This window comes from Bos taurus, chromosome 1 (assembly GCF_002263795.3).
Source record: "Bos taurus isolate L1 Dominette 01449 registration number 42190680 breed Hereford chromosome 1, ARS-UCD2.0, whole genome shotgun sequence".
NCBI classification, from domain to species: Eukaryota; Metazoa; Chordata; class Mammalia; order Artiodactyla; family Bovidae; genus Bos; species Bos taurus.
In genome coordinates, this window is record NC_037328.1 from 112,078,575 (window position 1) to 112,095,104 (window position 16,530).

General features: G+C 39.8%; 1 protein-coding gene and 2 non-coding genes across 3 annotated transcripts in view; 2 read left to right on the forward strand and 1 right to left on the reverse strand.

Moving 5' to 3' along the window:
* PLCH1 (phospholipase C eta 1) overlaps window positions 1-16,530 on the forward strand; it is a 254,591-nt gene that overhangs the window by 164,214 nt on the left and 73,847 nt on the right. Inside the window, exons 7-9 of the mRNA XM_059888850.1 lie at window positions 7,460-7,553; window positions 9,523-9,726; window positions 15,636-15,756. Of these exons, the coding sequence (XP_059744833.1) occupies window positions 7,460-7,553; window positions 9,523-9,726; window positions 15,636-15,756 (419 nt within the window). The remainder of the gene's footprint in view (window positions 1-7,459; window positions 7,554-9,522; window positions 9,727-15,635; window positions 15,757-16,530) is intronic.
* TRNAC-ACA (transfer RNA cysteine (anticodon ACA)) lies at window positions 1,718-1,790 on the forward strand. Its single transcript has one exon. It is a non-coding gene; the product is annotated as a tRNA-Cys (tRNA).
* TRNAG-GCC (transfer RNA glycine (anticodon GCC)) lies at window positions 10,011-10,083 on the reverse strand. The gene has a single exon. It is a non-coding gene; the product is annotated as a tRNA-Gly (tRNA).

Consider the following 16,530-nt stretch of genomic DNA (forward strand, 5'->3'; position numbering starts at 1 on the left):
TAAACACATCCCCTCCCTCCCTAGACTCCCCCACTACCCCCATCCCATCCCTCCAGGTCATCACAGAGCAGCAGACTGGGCTCTCCGTGTGCTACTCAGCAACCTCCCAGAAAGGGATAGTTCTAGCAGAGAAGAAAGGGACCAGCCATCCATCTTATACCTGATCGTGTATAATTGATGCTGCCCTCTTCATTCATCCCACTCTCTCCCCGCCGCACTGTGTCCACAAGTCCACGCTCCACATCTGCATCTCCATTCCTTCCCTTGGGCTGAATGTCTTTTGTGTTTGATTCTTTTCAGAGTTTTGGTTTAGGAGTAAGAATCTTATTTCATTCCCTCCACCCTCCTCGACAGCCTTTCTTAGCAAGCCTCTACCTTTTTTGTAATCCTTTTGTTTCTTATGTATTGAAGAGTGAGGAAGAGAAGGCAGGAATATTGAAGCATCTTTATAGTTTGCAAATGCTTCTAGCTGTTAACCAAGAGCAAAGGCAGTGCCATAGATGAGTCAAAAGCAGATTTCTATTTATGTATGGCTTTTTATCTGAAATATGCATGTGGTTGGTTAATTCCAGGGGAATTTTCAGAACTTATGTGATCCCATGCTAGAAGGTCCTCTTCTTGTTGAACTTTATATGACACAGACCTATATATTATCCCTTTGTGGTGGTTCTAACAGTTGCTCATTTTGCTTTTTTGTTTTTTCTGTTGAAATATACCCTTGATTTTTCTGACTCAATTATATAAGTGTCATTTTTGCCCTTTCCTTTCATTACCCTTTACTGAATCCAGACTGGTTTGGTGAGAGTCATGGTCATTCTAATATCACATCTCTTGTGGGAAATAATTATAAATTCTTCTCTGATAGAACTATCCCTTTCTGGTGTTAGTATTCCTTTATCTTTTATTTTTAAAGCATTCTCTTCATCATAAAAAGCATTCCATTAAGAGCCTTTCCCAAATCTATTTCATTTTTCTTAATCATTCACAATTAAAGCAGTTGAGAGACTGTTCAGAGTAATTGTGTCTTGTAATATTTTTTCTCTTGAATACAGTTCCCAAAAGACATTTTCTATGAAATAGCTTTGTGTTTAAATGCTTTGAAATTTGTACCTTAATTTTAGGATGAGTTAGAGTAGCCATTTTGGGGAGATAAACAGTTACCGCAGTTGTTTTTTTCAGTTGGAAACTGAACGACCGTTCATGTAGAGATGTTTCTCTGCTCCCTCCTGAAATTGCCAAAAAATATAGTAAAAAGACCTCTGCTCCCTGTAAAGCCACAAGGACAAAGAGAATAGGAGAGGATACAGAAACAGCAATATCTTGAAACTTGTCTGATCTAAAGGAGACCCCAGAGCACTGAAACCCAAGCCCACTGAGCAAGAAACCAAAAAACATGTTCATTTGCCTGGAAGAACCCAAGAAAGCTCAAGAATGAAATTCACACAATACTCTGAAAACAGGAGAGGAGCAGGGGTTGAAAGCACAAGCATTGGTTGGAAGTCTGATCCAGATGCTGCTAGGCCTCCAGATCCTCTCCCCTCCCTGTGGTAGCAGGGCAGCTGTCCCTTCTACACCCTGGCATGAAACTGAAAATAAAAACTGGAGGAGGGTGGACCAGAAGACTCTGGACTAAGTCATGCCAGGCACACCTGAGCCAGGGCCCTGAAACATAGATGTGTCAGGCGGTTTTTAAAGATGGCTACAGTAGTTCTCGACTTCCCTGGTGGCTCAGATGGTAAAAGCATCTGCCTACAAAGCGGGAGACCCAGGTTCGATCCCTGGGTTGGGAAGATCCTCTGGAGAAGGAAATGGCAACCCACTCCAGTATTCTTGCCTGGGAAACCCCATGGATGGAGGAGCCTGGCAGGCTACAGTCTGTGGGGTTGCAAAGAGTCAGACATGACTGAGCAACTTCACAACAACATTAGTTCCCATGTCCCTGTATGTGTGTTGCTTTACAACATGACTTTGCTTCTCCTCCTGTCAAGAAGTGGAGTCTATTTTTCTGCCCCTTGAACTTGGCCTGACTTTGTGACTTGGATTGACTAGTGGATTGTGGCAGAATTGATGTACAAGGAACGTAGGCTTCAGAGTCTTGGCAGTTCCCTTTGTGCCCTGTTGCGGCTGTGAGACTATCATGTGGGGAAGCTGGGTACTTTCTCCGAGGAGGAGAGACCACATAAAGAGGCTCAGCCAACAGCAACCACAGTCATGTTGGTGAACCCATTTTGGATTATATGACTGTAGTCATGTGACTAGCTGCCTACTTTTAGCTAGAAACCCCCAGGTGAAAACAGAATAATTGTGTCGCTGGACCCAGTCCCACTTACCATCCTACATAGCTGTGAACAAGTTAGTGGTGGTTGTTTTAAGTCTCTTAAGTTTTGGAAATGGATAAAGTACAAAGATTAAGTGAATATTTATGAGCTGAAATGTGAGAACCATAGCCCCTACTCTTCCAAGTAGGACACTGGAAAAATTTCCTTAGAGGAATATTACTAACTTTGGTCGGTTAAATAGTAGCTTGAAAAGATACGTCCAAGTCCTAACTCCCTGTATCTGTAAATGTGACCTTATTTGAAAGTAGGGTCTTTGCAGATGTACTAAAGGGTGTTGAGATGAAATTATCCTAAATTTTGTGTGTACTCTAAATCCAGTGATGAGTGTCCTTATAAGCAACAGAAAAGAAGACACAGACACATGGAAAGAAGAAGATGGATGTGTGAAGATGGAAGCAGAGACTGTAGTTATGAAGCCTCAAGCCAGGGTTTGCCAGCAGCACCAGAAGCAAGGGGAGAGAAATGGAATGGATTCTCCCGCTGTGTCTCCAGCTCTAGGAAATAAACTCAAGGGGGAGAACCCCCCTAAAGATATTTACATCAGAAATTTCCTAAGAGTCCCACTGGAGAACTCTACAGTGAAGCTTACTAGTCACTAAGCTCTGCTCCAGAACACAGAGCTTTCAACCAATTTTTCCTTGCCTTAGTTTTAAATAGGTTTTTAAATAGTTGACTTAAAAAATGAGCTTTAAATAACCAGGGCTTACCACACGTTTGAGGAAATCCTCTGCTATAAAGAAAGAGACAAAGGCAAACAAGTAACTCAAGAAACTTAGAGGAAAGAGACAATGCTGGGTAAGGAAACTTTAGAAACTGACATTAATACATCAGAGTAATTAAAAAAGTTGCAGCCATGAAGAAAGAGCAAGGTGCTATGAGAAAAGAAGACTCAAGAGGAAGAGAAGAGCAGGGAGCTACATTTGTTAGTTATCTTAGATAAAGTTGAGAAAATTTTCCCAAAAAGGAGAACAAACAGCAAAGAAACAGATAAATGAGAAGAAAATTATTAGATTAATCCTGAAGATCAGCTATCTGAATGATAGGAGTTACAGAAAAAGATGTGATAGAAGGGAGGATATTTATCAAACAAGTAACAAAAGATTATTAGCACCAAAAGGTAGGGGTGTCTAAACTGTTGGCATCCACTGAGTGCCAAGCACAGTGAATATAGAAAGATCCACATAGAGACAAATCACAGTGAAATTGTGCAATGCTAAGGTTAAAATGCGATGGCACCCCACTCCAGTACTCTTGCCTGGAAAATCCCATGGATGGAGGAGCCTGGTAGGCTGCAGTCCATGGGGTCTCTAAGAGTTGGACACGACTGAGCGACTCCACTTTCGCTTTTCACTTTCATGCACTGGAGAAGGAAATGGCAACCCACTCCAGTGTTCTTGCCTGGGGAATCCCAGGGACGGGGGACCCTGGTGGGCTGCCATCTCTGGGGTCGCACAGAGGCGGACACGACTGAAGTGACTTAGCAGCAGCAGCAAGGTTAAAATGAACCCCTAAAAGCTTGCATAAAAGGGGGAAAAATCCCTTACCAAATTAACAAACAAAAATAGGTCCTGTGGAAAGAATTGGAATCAGAATGGCTTCAGACTTCTCAACAGCAATTCTGCAAGCCAAAAAAAAAAAAAACATTAAGCAATGATTTCTGACCTAGGATTTTCTGCCTGGTTAATTTGTCAACCAAATGTGTACACAGAATAAAAAAACAGATAACACAGAAAAATATGTACAAGAAATAATTTACTTTTCAAGTGCTCTTCAATAAGAATGACACAATGAAGTTAGGACAAAAAGCTGAGTGAAGTTCTAGAACACAACCAGCCTGGAAGAAGGAGGACCTTTATAGAGGAGAAAATGAAATTCATGGATTACCTGTTGCCTTGATGTGGAAAATAATACTGAGATACCATTAGAGTCACTGGGAAAAATTTGTGATAGGAACATTGTAAATTAAACAGATGAGTGGGAATTTCAGCAATTAAATCAGAAAAAAATTCTATACGAGCAGAAGCACAGGAGGATGGATGGAGAAACTATGCATATGTTACTTTGGTAAAAATAAAGGGAAGAGAGTTTAGCCATGTTGAAATTCTTTGCAAATTATGTTATGATTTTGTGTTTGGGGAATCATACCAATCTGGAATTATCAAAGAAGTCAAATGAATGGATTTGAAAGTTACAAAAATTTCAAAAGTTAAGTTAAAATGCGGGAATTTCAGCTATACTAAAAAAAATACTCACTTTGGAAAGTATTTCAATTTCTCAGTAGAAATAAAGAAAAACTCCCAGACAATAGATATAACATAAGAAAAAAAGCTTTGGACTTGAATTCAGAAAGTTGAAATTTGAACCTTTGTTCTGCCTTTTAATGATTGTATGATTGATTGTGATAGGTAACCATTCTTTGTGTCCATTTTCCTACTTACAAGATGAAGATAAAAATACTAAGTTTACAAGAACTATAAAGATTATGGATGTAAGGACTTTTAATAAACTGCACAGCATTGATTACATTATGAATGTGTTATCAAGTTTTCCTCAAGTTCTTTTTCACACCATTTGCCTTATATAGAATAAACAATCGTCAGTGTTAAAAGACAGTGAGGAGCTCAGATATTGATAGCAAACAAGACTTTCAAGTGAACTCCGTGGGAAAGGGGAGAAAATGTTCCTATTCTGTCTTATCAGTCATGTCAAATAGAACACAAAACAATGGGGGAAGGACACTAAAGAGTATTAACGTACATTGAACCTTCATTCATAAAGTAAAATCCCAATATAACTTTCCAAGTGAGGTCTGGAAAACTTTCCAAGTGCAGGATTTTGCTCTTGGGAGGTTAATTAAATGAAAGGAAGGCTGGAGGAAGGATGGGAACTGATTTGCTTACATTTCCATTCTCATTGTTATGAGGTTTTACTGTATTTCAAAGAGTTAATCCTTAATACTTGTATTTTCGGTTAGCTCTCATTAATTTTTATATGGTGCTCAGAAAATTGTGGGCTTTCTAGAATGCCTACTGATATTTTCACTAATTTAATGATACTTTTCAAATATGATTTTCGTTAGCACATTCTTTGTGTTTTGAGCTGGTAACATGTTCTCATGGGCAATTAACTCCATCCTAGGATGCCAGGATTTTTTTTCTTGTTGTTTGTTTGAATTTTGTTTTTAGATCTCACAGGCTCCTGGTAGACTGAGGCTAGTGCAAGGCCCTGATGTCTCTGAACAAATGGCCTCATAAACCAAATAATTGCAATGTAAGCTCAGTCTTCCAATGGAACGTACAATTTTTTTTTATCAATTTCTTTCTGTTTTGTGAGAAATTATCTTTTAAACTGCAGATGAATCAATGAGTTAATCAAAAGCCAGACTGGCTCAATCAAATTACTCACAGGTAGCATGATATCATGTATTTATGTATTTTGGGGTGATGTCTGCTAAGGAGGCCTCTGCATGCAGTAAAGACTGTAAAATTTATGCAAAGAATGCAGCTAGTCTTAGGGGAACAAAGCATTCTGTGCTCCTTCAAACATGCAAAAATGGTTGCACTGTAGAGCTTTTTCTTTCCCTGCAAAAATTTAAGTGATATTAAATAGATGGTTTGAATTTAGAGTTCACTAGAACATAAGTATTGCACCTAAGAGGTAATGAAATTTTTGAAAATATCATAGAAATATAAAATATTGGCTCCCAATTTATCTTCTATTGTTATTCGTTAGTATATTTAAATATTGTTGTTCAATTGTGGGACTGAATGAATTTTTGATCAAAATATCACATCCTTTGTTAATACTAAAGAGATTATTCTCAGAGTTTGCTTTTCCTAGTAACACACTAAGCATGTAATTTACTTGCAGCAAAGTGAAGGTGGCTCAGTCCTATCTGACTCTTTGCAACCCCATGGACTATACAGTCCATGGAATTCTCCAGATCAAAATACTGAGTGGGTAGATTTTCCCTTCTCAAGGGGACCTTCCCGACCCAGGAATCGAACCGAGGTCTCCTGCAGGTGGATTCTTTACCAACTGAGCTATCAGGGAGCAAACTTCAGACTAACTCAGTACTGTTAGCATATACAGCTTTTTTGGGTACCATACATTTTTCTTAGAATTATTAATCTATTTAATCCTCACAGCTACCTTATAAGGTAGCCACAGAGAATGTGAGTGACTTATGTAAGAACACACTGTTACATGTGTTCTTAAGTAAGGCAGTTTATTTGAATATTAAGAGCACACGCTATATGTTAATATGAGGCAGTTGATTTGAATATAAGCACTCTCATTCCAGAGTTCTCACCTACCTTTTTATTTTCTTTTGCTAACCTTTATGTTCTTGAATCACTATGGCAGATTGCTCCCATGAATTGGTGGAAGGATCTGTAGATATATACACACAGGTGGATTTACCTAGAACATTATGCTTTGGTAGGGAGTCATTTTCTTTTTACATACAATTTATGATTAGCCAACTTCAGTGTTTGTATGGAAGGCATTACTTTTGCTAGCTACTGGCTTATAGTGGGAGAAGGCAATGGCACCCCACTCCAGTACTCTTGCCTGGAAAATCCCATGGACGGAGGAGCCTGGTAGGCTGCAGTTCATGGGGTCGCTAAGAGGCAGACACGACTGAGCGACTTCACTTTCACTTTTCACTTTCATGCATTGGAGTAGGAAATGGCAACCCACTCCAGTGTTCTTGCCTGGAGAATCCCAGGGACGGGGGAGCCTGGTGGGCTGTCATCTCTGGGGTCGCACAGAGTCAGACATGACTGAAGCGACTTAGCAGCAGCAGACTTATAGTGAGCGGATTTTCAGTCATGCATTTGCACTGATTATTGACTTGGTTTTATTAATCTTATTGCTTCATGGAGATCAACAGTTGAATGACTATTTTCACTGATTAAATCTGAAAGATGCAGAGGAATACTGAGTTCATAATCATTTTCCAAAGATTAAGTAGTTATGACACAAGTAATGTCAAACACTGCTCATTTCACCATTTTGCATTGTATCAAGAACGCTTAAAAAATCAACATGCCTTTTTAGCATGGAGGAAAATATCTCATGAAATTGCAAATATTCTACTATTGTTCTGTTTTGTTTAGATGACAAATGTGACAACAGACTATTGTATTGACATCATAAGGAAATTTGAAGTTTCTGAAGAAAATAAGGTGAAAAATGTCCTTGGCATAGAAGGTAAAATGATTAATATTCTTAATTTCTCATTTCTCCATTCAGTATTGTTAAGTTACCTTCTAGCAAAATTTTTAGGAAAAGAAATCGGGAGATATCCTTGGAATTACAGATGATTCAAACAAAATCCACAACACACACATAATTTCCTACAAATCAGATGTCATGATTTTGGTGTTTCTCTTACTTTTGCAATGACAATATCATTTTCCCCTCTGAGCAAGTCAGCTTGATACCACTATGTATAATATATGCCAAGAAATATTTTGACTTTTCTTAAATGCCTAATTTTTAGAAATAGTCTCAACCTAAGGAAGGAGAATTTGGTCTTAAATAAACATGTTTCTTTTAAAATGTTGGCAACTCATTTGTTTTACTTAGTTGGTAGTGGTAGAGAGGTTGTAGGAACTGAAAATTTTGTTAATGACTATCTCATTTTATAGTTGAAGAAAGTGAGACTTAAAGAAATTAAGTAATTTGCTCATAGTTCTATACTCAGAATCTAGCTCCTAGGTTTTTGCATATGAATGAAATGGTATGTTATATAGCTGCATGTATTTGTAAGTTCCATGTATTTAAAATATATAGGGAAATGAACTGTAGCCTGCTACCCAAAAGAGAACAGGTCCTAGGCAGAACACATAATCTTAATTAAAAAAAACCACAGGCACCCCCCCACTGCCCACAAGAGCATCCGAAGCCATGGTTTATCTCACCAGTTTTGATTGTTGGCCTCCTATTCCCCAAACAGGCTCAGTGTAGACAAGGGGGTTTTGACACTGTAGGTTTACTTCCGGGGACAGAGGCTAATTAAAATGAAGAGAAATGATTTAATGTTTATATGTTTAAAAGCTATTTTAAAAACAATGAAAGAAGATAAACTAATTTGGACCTTTCTTTACCAATAAATGAATTACTTCCTTGGTGTAGGGCCTTAAGAGATGGAATTAAACATGCTTTCTAAGTTATGGCCATAACCATGAAGATGAACATAAAGAAATTCTCCAGTTTCCCAGGATATCTACTGGTGGTTTTACCACAGGATTTTTGAAGAGCTGAAATGGTTTACCCTAGTGATCATTTAAGTACTTGTAGGACATTTACATATTTGTTGTATTAATGAATGCCTCTCCTACCCAGAAACTTATGTTTTTGAAAAACTTAGAAAAACTGATAGGGTTTTCTGCATAATCTTACAGCACTTTATCACTTTTATCAAATGTGCTAGCCATTAGCAGCATCTTCCCAAACCAGCTTCATAGTCAAATAATCATACCCTGATTTTAGGCTATGCCTAATTCCTGACCTTTACCTCCACTATGACACAGACAATACTGTTTTTCAAATCAGCTTAACAACCTATCAGATTGCTGTTGATCAGTATATCACTTTGGATAAATACGGCTTTAACACTGCATCAGCCACCTGGTAGGTCACACTGCATACTCACAGCTGGAGCTCAGAAGTTACTGAATAGCGATGCAATAAGCCCCTCACTCCCCCAATCAAAATTCTTAAAAAGTCTGTTTTTCTTTAGGTTACATTTAAACTGCTACTCCCCAAAGTCACACTGCAGTTTTTGACACTATTTGACCTGGGCAATCCCCCTATTGCCTCAGTATTCCCTGCAAAGGTTGTCCTGAAGGTAAATAAGATAAGCACTCTGGACAAACTTTGATCTCTTTTGTACTTCTTGGAGTCGGGTAAGTATATAGGCTTTATTTACTAATTTATTTTGAAGATTTTTGTTTTTTTTTTTTGATGTGGACCATTTTTTTAATCCTCTGTTGAATTTGTTACAGTACTGTTTCTGTTTTATATTTTGGTTTTTTGGCCTTAAGGCCAGTGGGATCTTAATTCCCCAACCAGGGATTGAACCCACACCTTCTGCCCTGGAAGGCAGTCTTAACCACTGGACCGGCAGGGAAGTCCTTGGCTTCGAAGCTATAACACTTCCCTTTCTTTTCCAAAGGCTTCACGAACTTCATGCGTAGTCCTGCTTGTGACATCTTTAACCCCCTGCATCATGAAGTGTACCAGGACATGGATCAGCCCCTGTGCAACTACTACATTGCTTCCTCCCACAACACATACCTGACTGGGGACCAGCTCCTGTCTCAGTCCAAAGTGGACATGTATGCGCGGGTGCTGCAGGAGGGCTGTCGCTGTGTGGAAGGTGCGTGCCTTGTCTGAGCACCAGTGTGTGTCAATGAATATGTCCTTTAGTTAATAAAGTCTAGTGGAAATAATGGAGACCTAAAAAATGTACTCATACTAATCAAAACCATGTTTCCACTTATTATAAAGTGATTCTTCTTCTTTCTTTTTTTTAAAGAGTGAGCAGGACCTGGTCATTGCCTGTGATCTTTCTTTTTAAAAAACATTTATTTATTTGGACATGTGGGATCTTCCAGTTATAGTATGCAGGGTCCTTTTTCAGTTGTGGTGTGCAGAATCTAGTTCCTTGACTGGGGATTGAACCCAGGCCTTCTGCATTGGCAGTCCAGAGTCTTAGCCACTGGACCACCAGGGAAAAACCCGTCTGTAAAGTCATTCTTAATTCATAATCCTGTCTCCCCCTTACAGATCAAGCAGGGAGAGAGATATGTACTAGCAGTTGGGAGGCACACCTTCAGGTGCTGAAAAATTGTGATGAACATGGAAGTTTTTTGATTAAATGATGGTAAAAACAGTTTAGAATAACTGTTTATTTTTAAGATACTTAATGATGTGTCAATCAGCCAACACTTATTAAATTTCTAGGAGGTTCTTGGGGGTGAGGACACAGATGTGAGACATAGTTTCTGTCTTTAAGTAGCTCACAGTCTAATAGAAGAAGTGGGCACTAAAAACAATAATACGGTGTGAGAATTCGACCAGTTGATGCATACGTGGTAGAAAGAGGGTACAGAGAGTGAAGGGGTGCGGTAAAATGAGATAAGTCAGTCAGGGAAAATAGATGGGTCTGCGAGAAAGAGTTTTGAGTGCTGTGATAAGGAGCTTCAGGTTTAGCTTTTGGTAATAAGCATCCAGTGAATTGTTTTAATACCTACATTGATATGGTCACACTTGCAGTTTAGAAAGATTGCTTGGGCAGCAGTGTAGGAAGAAAATTTTTTTTTAATGATATATGTTTGTAGAGGGGTAAGAGAGGTGAAACTGGGGCAAGGAGAATGGTGGGAAAGCTACTGAAATGATTCAAAGGAAGGATTATAGAAGATTAGATTATGAAAGCTTAGACTAAGTGAGAACGAGGTTTATATGGATATTAAAGAAGTAAACTTGCAGGACCTAGCAAGAAAAGTGAAGGAAGTAAGGCAAGCAGGGGAGAGCTGGAAGGAGTGATGGAGCCATCATCTACTCTGGGGCCCGAAAGGAAGAGCGTGGATGAGTTCAGCTGTCCCTGGGTTGGGTTTTTAGTAAGTCTGTAACGTTTATGTAGACATTCCTATCAGTCAGTTAAATAAGAATAGAAGGATCCAGACAAGATAAAGATTCCACAATTCTGAGTTTTCTATGTGGTAGTGTACGAGATCACTTACAGAGACCTTCATGTGTAAGTGTAGGTGAAAATGTACAAGTCCCACTTAGGGGACTGCAGTCTCTCAAATATCTCCCTCCCCAAACCTGCATCAACAAATTCCTCCTCTGTGGTTTGGTGTGAAGTTTTCACTGTTGCAATAGTCTACGACTGGATGGTGAAAGTCAGTTTCTGGAAGGTTTTATTGAGAAGAAGAAGTGTATTTATCTGGGAGACTTGGTCAGCTTTGTACGTACTCAGCTTCCTGTTTGAAACTATGGTGGTCACCTTGGCTTTTAATGTACTGGGAAGGAACAGGGAATTCACCATGATTTCATCCCCTTTTGTGGGCTAGATTCTGGTTAATTGCTTTCCATATATTCTCATTTAGTTCTTACAGCACTAAGGAAGATGGAGTGATCTCCTTAAGAAGAGGGGTAGGGTTGATGACTCAAGGTACCATAGCTGGAAAGGTTGGAAGCTGGTATTTCAACTCAAGCTGTCTGACTGCACCACTTTGCTTCTCCAGGAAGCCTGTGTGGTCTTTGGAGGAACAAGCATTGAATGACATGACCAGCCCAAGGTGAGGTCAAATGCAGGCCATCTGGTCACATAAGGAAGGCCAGAAAACATAATGCAAAGCACAGAGGGGAGGTTGGCTTTAATAGGAGGCATTTGCTTGGCATCTAAATATCTACATGTTTCTAAAGACTTTAGAACTTGATAACCTGATCTTTCATGCTCTCTTGACAATTTGTCAGCCCTGTAATATGAAGATCTTAGCTTACACTTCAATCTTGGGTCCGGAGGCACCAATCTATAGACACCCAGCAGTGCTTTATCTACCTTGGTTCCGGATGAAGTTGTTTTTATTGTTAAGCAGCTGTGGCTAGGATTTAAGGAACTTGATTTATAGAATGTAGCAGGTGGTGGATTAAAAACTGCAGGCCCACAGATAATTTTCTGAAGCAGCTCTTGGCAAGTATAGTACTTAGAGAAGGAGAGTAATGCTTCTGGACAGTTTCTTCATGGTACTGTGACCTGAAGAATCTCTCCACTTTCAAGCATCTGTGTGGTTAATATTGTGTTTTCCATCTCTATTAGTTCAGTTGCAGCAATATCCTTGGTCAGGGTGTATATCGTGACTTGAGGAACACTAATCAGTCTTGTTTTTGATGAAGTGAGTTTGTCAACAAATCACATAGACAACATTTTTTTTTTCTTTTTTACATGGCCTTTCATTTCCCTTAATTTTCAGCCCTAGTTGCTTAATAAATATGGATGTTCTGTCCAGGGGATTTTCACTCTCATTATGGAACTGATGTTGCATTGCCATTATAATCGGTTTACAGCTTTCCCTATTATCTCTGGGAGCGCTATCAGGGTGGAACATTTCTAAGTTCCACTGTGAAAAGCTGTCATGTTAACCTCTCAGCTGGTCCTCAGATCTGACCAACTCTTTGTCAGGGTGCTTTCAGGGGCCTCTATTGTGTGGTCTGATTGAAAAAAATGGACTTGGCTATTTCGTGGCTAGGAAATTGGTTAAAGGATTTCTACTTTGCCAATGTTCTCGTCACAGCACTAGCTCTTACAAGAGGTCTTCATGGCCATTTGAACTCAGCTACTGATGCTGAGGCTGAAACTCCAATACTTTGGCCACCTCATGCGAAGAGCTGGCTCATTGGAAAAGACCCTGATGCCGGGAGGGACTGGGGGCAGGAGGAGAAGGGGACGACGGAGGATGAAATGGCTGAATGGCATCACCGACTCGATGCACATGAATTTGGGTGAACTCCGGGTGTTGGTGATGGATAGGGAGGCCTGGTGTGCTGTAATTCATGGGGTCGCAAAGAGTCGGACACAACTGAGTGACTGAACCGAACTGAACTAAACTGATCGATGCTAGTCATTCACATGCCAGCACCATTTGGGAGTGTTGTTTTCCTCATTTAACAGACAAGTGATAAAATAGACATAAAAAGTGAATATTAGGAGACCATCCTCAACTATGCAAATTCTTCTTATTATAAATGTTAGCAAAAGAACACCTTCTTTCATGTGTTAGCAAAAGAATACCGCATGACTAATGTGGTTACTCATGAAGAGATATTTTTTTGGGTATATGATAATCAAGTTAGTGTGGCATTGCCTACTACTTTGCATTCTTTTTCAAAAGAAAGTAACTCATTTATAAGGAGCCCTGTTATGCCCTTTTTCTTCTAAGATGGGATATAAATTGGAGTATATTGTTAAGTTACATACTTTTGAAACATCTGTTTATTTTTTTCATGTCTGTATTCAAACAAAGAATATAAAATACATGTCAAAAGATGGATGGAGCTTCTCTTCTGAGAAGATACCTTCTTATATTTGACTTCATTCAGGCCCAAAGACAACCCTGGTGGCTTAGTGGTAAAGAATCTACCTGCCCACACAGGAGACGTAGGATCGATCCCTGGGTTGGGAAGATCCCCTGAGAAGGAAATGGCAACCCACTCCAATATTCTTACCTGGGAAATCCCATGAACAGAGGAGCCTGGAGGGCCACAGACCATGGGGTGGCAAAGAGTTGGACATAACTGAGTGACTAATGCTTTTGCTTTCAGGTTCTTGTTGGTATTTGAATTTGTGACCCCCTATCATAAGGAAGGGCAACATCACGAGAGCTGGCAAGGTTATCTGTGGGGGATCCTTGTTTAGGATCCAAATTCTTAATTAAGGATTTGACCCTTGATTGGGACTGAAACGAACAAAGTGAAGGAGGACATGTCAGTTGACCTTAAATGAAAGAAGCAAAGACATGGAAGTAGGATTGTATGTGAGGAAGCTTGCGTAACTGGAAGAAGTCTGGTAGTTTTGTTGTTAGGAGAAAAAAATGTTTGACTTGTTAAACAGAAGCTAGGATACTAATTAACTAGTTTTTCAATCCTAGTGCCTTAAAACAAGTGAAGTTTATTTTTTATGTGAAGTCCAATATAGCTGTTCCTAATGGGGGAGTCTTTCTGGCAGTGATTTAGGGATGCAGGCTCTTTCCCTCAGCATCTGTGCCATCTTCAGCACAACTTCCAAATCACAGCAGAAGAGGGAGCATGAATGACTGTGTAAGGCAGGCTTTCATAGGCCAGACGTGGAGGTGATTCATCACTTCTACCCACATTTCAGCAGCATGTCCTACTGCAAGGGAAGCTGAGAATTGTAGTCCAGCTCTGAACCAGGGCCAGAGAGAAGACAACCTTAGCTGAATGGCAAGTCTCTAGCACCAGAGATAGGGAGGGACCTTGGAGTTAAGCAGGCAGCAGCTTCCATAGACTTTATTTATAAATTTAACATATATCTACTGAGTACATAATATGTACTGGATGCTATGTTATGCACTGAATATGCTTCAAAGCAAAGTAGTGACATGGAGAAAGCAGTGTTTGGAGAAATTAGTCTGGTAGTGGAGTGTAAAACAAGGGAAGACAAACTCTGAGTCAGGGAGGATGGTGAGGAAGCTTTTGTGTTTCTTCAGCTGGGGGCCAGTGAGTTTGTCCATATACATAACAGTATCAATAGTATCAATAACAATAATGATTACTATGTGCCATGCAGGATTATAATCATCTTCACAGGTACTTATTTATGAATCACTCAGACTTACAATTCAAGCCTTGTTCTTAGTTTTCCTTTTATGGATGGGGAAACAATACTTTAAATTATTAAATCATTTGTCCATGTTCACATAACTCTTAGCAGGGCCTAAAGATTTGAACTTCAGAAGTCAATGCTGTTTTACAACTACTGTAGAATTAATAAAATGGAAATAAATCTAATGAAAACATAATGAGTTTAAGTGAACAATAATGAAAAGGACTGGTTTTGATTTGAGAGGGTCATTGAGACTTCATAAAAGAACAGTAAAGTGAAAGAAGTAAAATTAGAGAAATAATCTGATAAGAAATATCACTATCCTCAAGCATACTCAGTTGGATTTAGATCAATTTCTTTTTTTTTGAAAAACTTTTTTGTACGAGAATATAGCTGATTAACAATGTTATGATAGTTTCAGGTTAACAGCGAAGGGGTCCAGCTATACATACCCATATATCCATTCTTCCCTAAACTCCGCTCCCAACCAGTCTGCCACATAATGTTGACCAGAGTGCCCTGTGCTATACAGTAGGTCCTTATGGGTTATCCATTTTAAATATAGCAGTGTGTATATGTCCATCCCAAACTCCCTAACCATCCCTTCTCCCCATACTCCTCCCCGCTACCCCGGCAACCATAAGTCCATTCTCTGAGTCTCTTGGATTTAGATCAATTCTAATGAGAGTTCTTGGTAAATGCTAAGCTGATTGTATGACCTCCTTGTTAACTATAAGCATTCACAGTAAATCATTTATAATCTTTAATTCCTTATCCTGATAAATATGCCAGAACACTCATTTTGGTCTGACATCTTTGTCATGATCATCCTAGTGTATAATCTCAAACAACAAACTTAATACGTGTCTGATATTTCCAGAAATATTGGGAAATACCAGAAATTTTGAGTTGTTGATGTGATGTTCTTTTTCTGGCAGTTGACTGTTGGGATGGCCCGGACGGAGAGCCAGTGGTGCACCACGGTTACACGCTCACTTCAAAGATCCTCTTCAGAGATGTTGTGGAGACCATCAACAAGCATGCCTTTGTGAAGAACGAGTAAGTCAAGCACAGCGGGGAATCAGGCTCAGCTGGCACACGGGACGCTGACTGCTGTAACTTGGCCACCAAACCACATGCTTCCTTGGAGGCCACATCTCCCTTTCTCCTGCCGCAGTTCTCTCCCTCCTTCCCAACAAAACACTGAACAAATAGTATGGGCCCCATAACCATGCTTTCTTGTGCTCTCTTCATTCCTTACCCCATTCTCTCTCAAGATGCTGCCTCCTTGAAGCCTATTCTTCCAAAGAGTGACCTCAAAGTTTCTAAACCCAGGGTTTACAGTGTCCATAAAGTTTAGAAATGCAGATTACTGTACACAATAAATAGCTTATCAGTATTGTTCAGTTCAGTTACTCAGTCGTATCTGACTCTTTGCGACCCCATGAACCCCAGCACGCCAGGCCTCCCTGTCCATCACCAACTCCCAGAGTTTACCCAAACTCATGTCCATTTAGTTGGTGATGCCATCCAACCAGCTCATTCTCTCTCGTCCCCTTCTCCTCCCGCCCTCAATCTTTCCAAGCATCAGGGTCTTTTCAAATGAGTCAGCTCTTCGCATCAGGTGGCCAAAGTATTGGAGTTTCAGCTTCAATATCAGTCCTTCCAATGAACACCCAGGACTGATCTTCTTTAGGACGGACTGGTTGGATCTCCTTACAGTCCAAGGGACTTTCAAGAGTCTTCTCCAACACCAGAGTTGAAGCATCAATTCTCTAGCACTCAGCTTTCTTTATAGTCCAACTCTCACATCCATACATCAGTATTGTATGC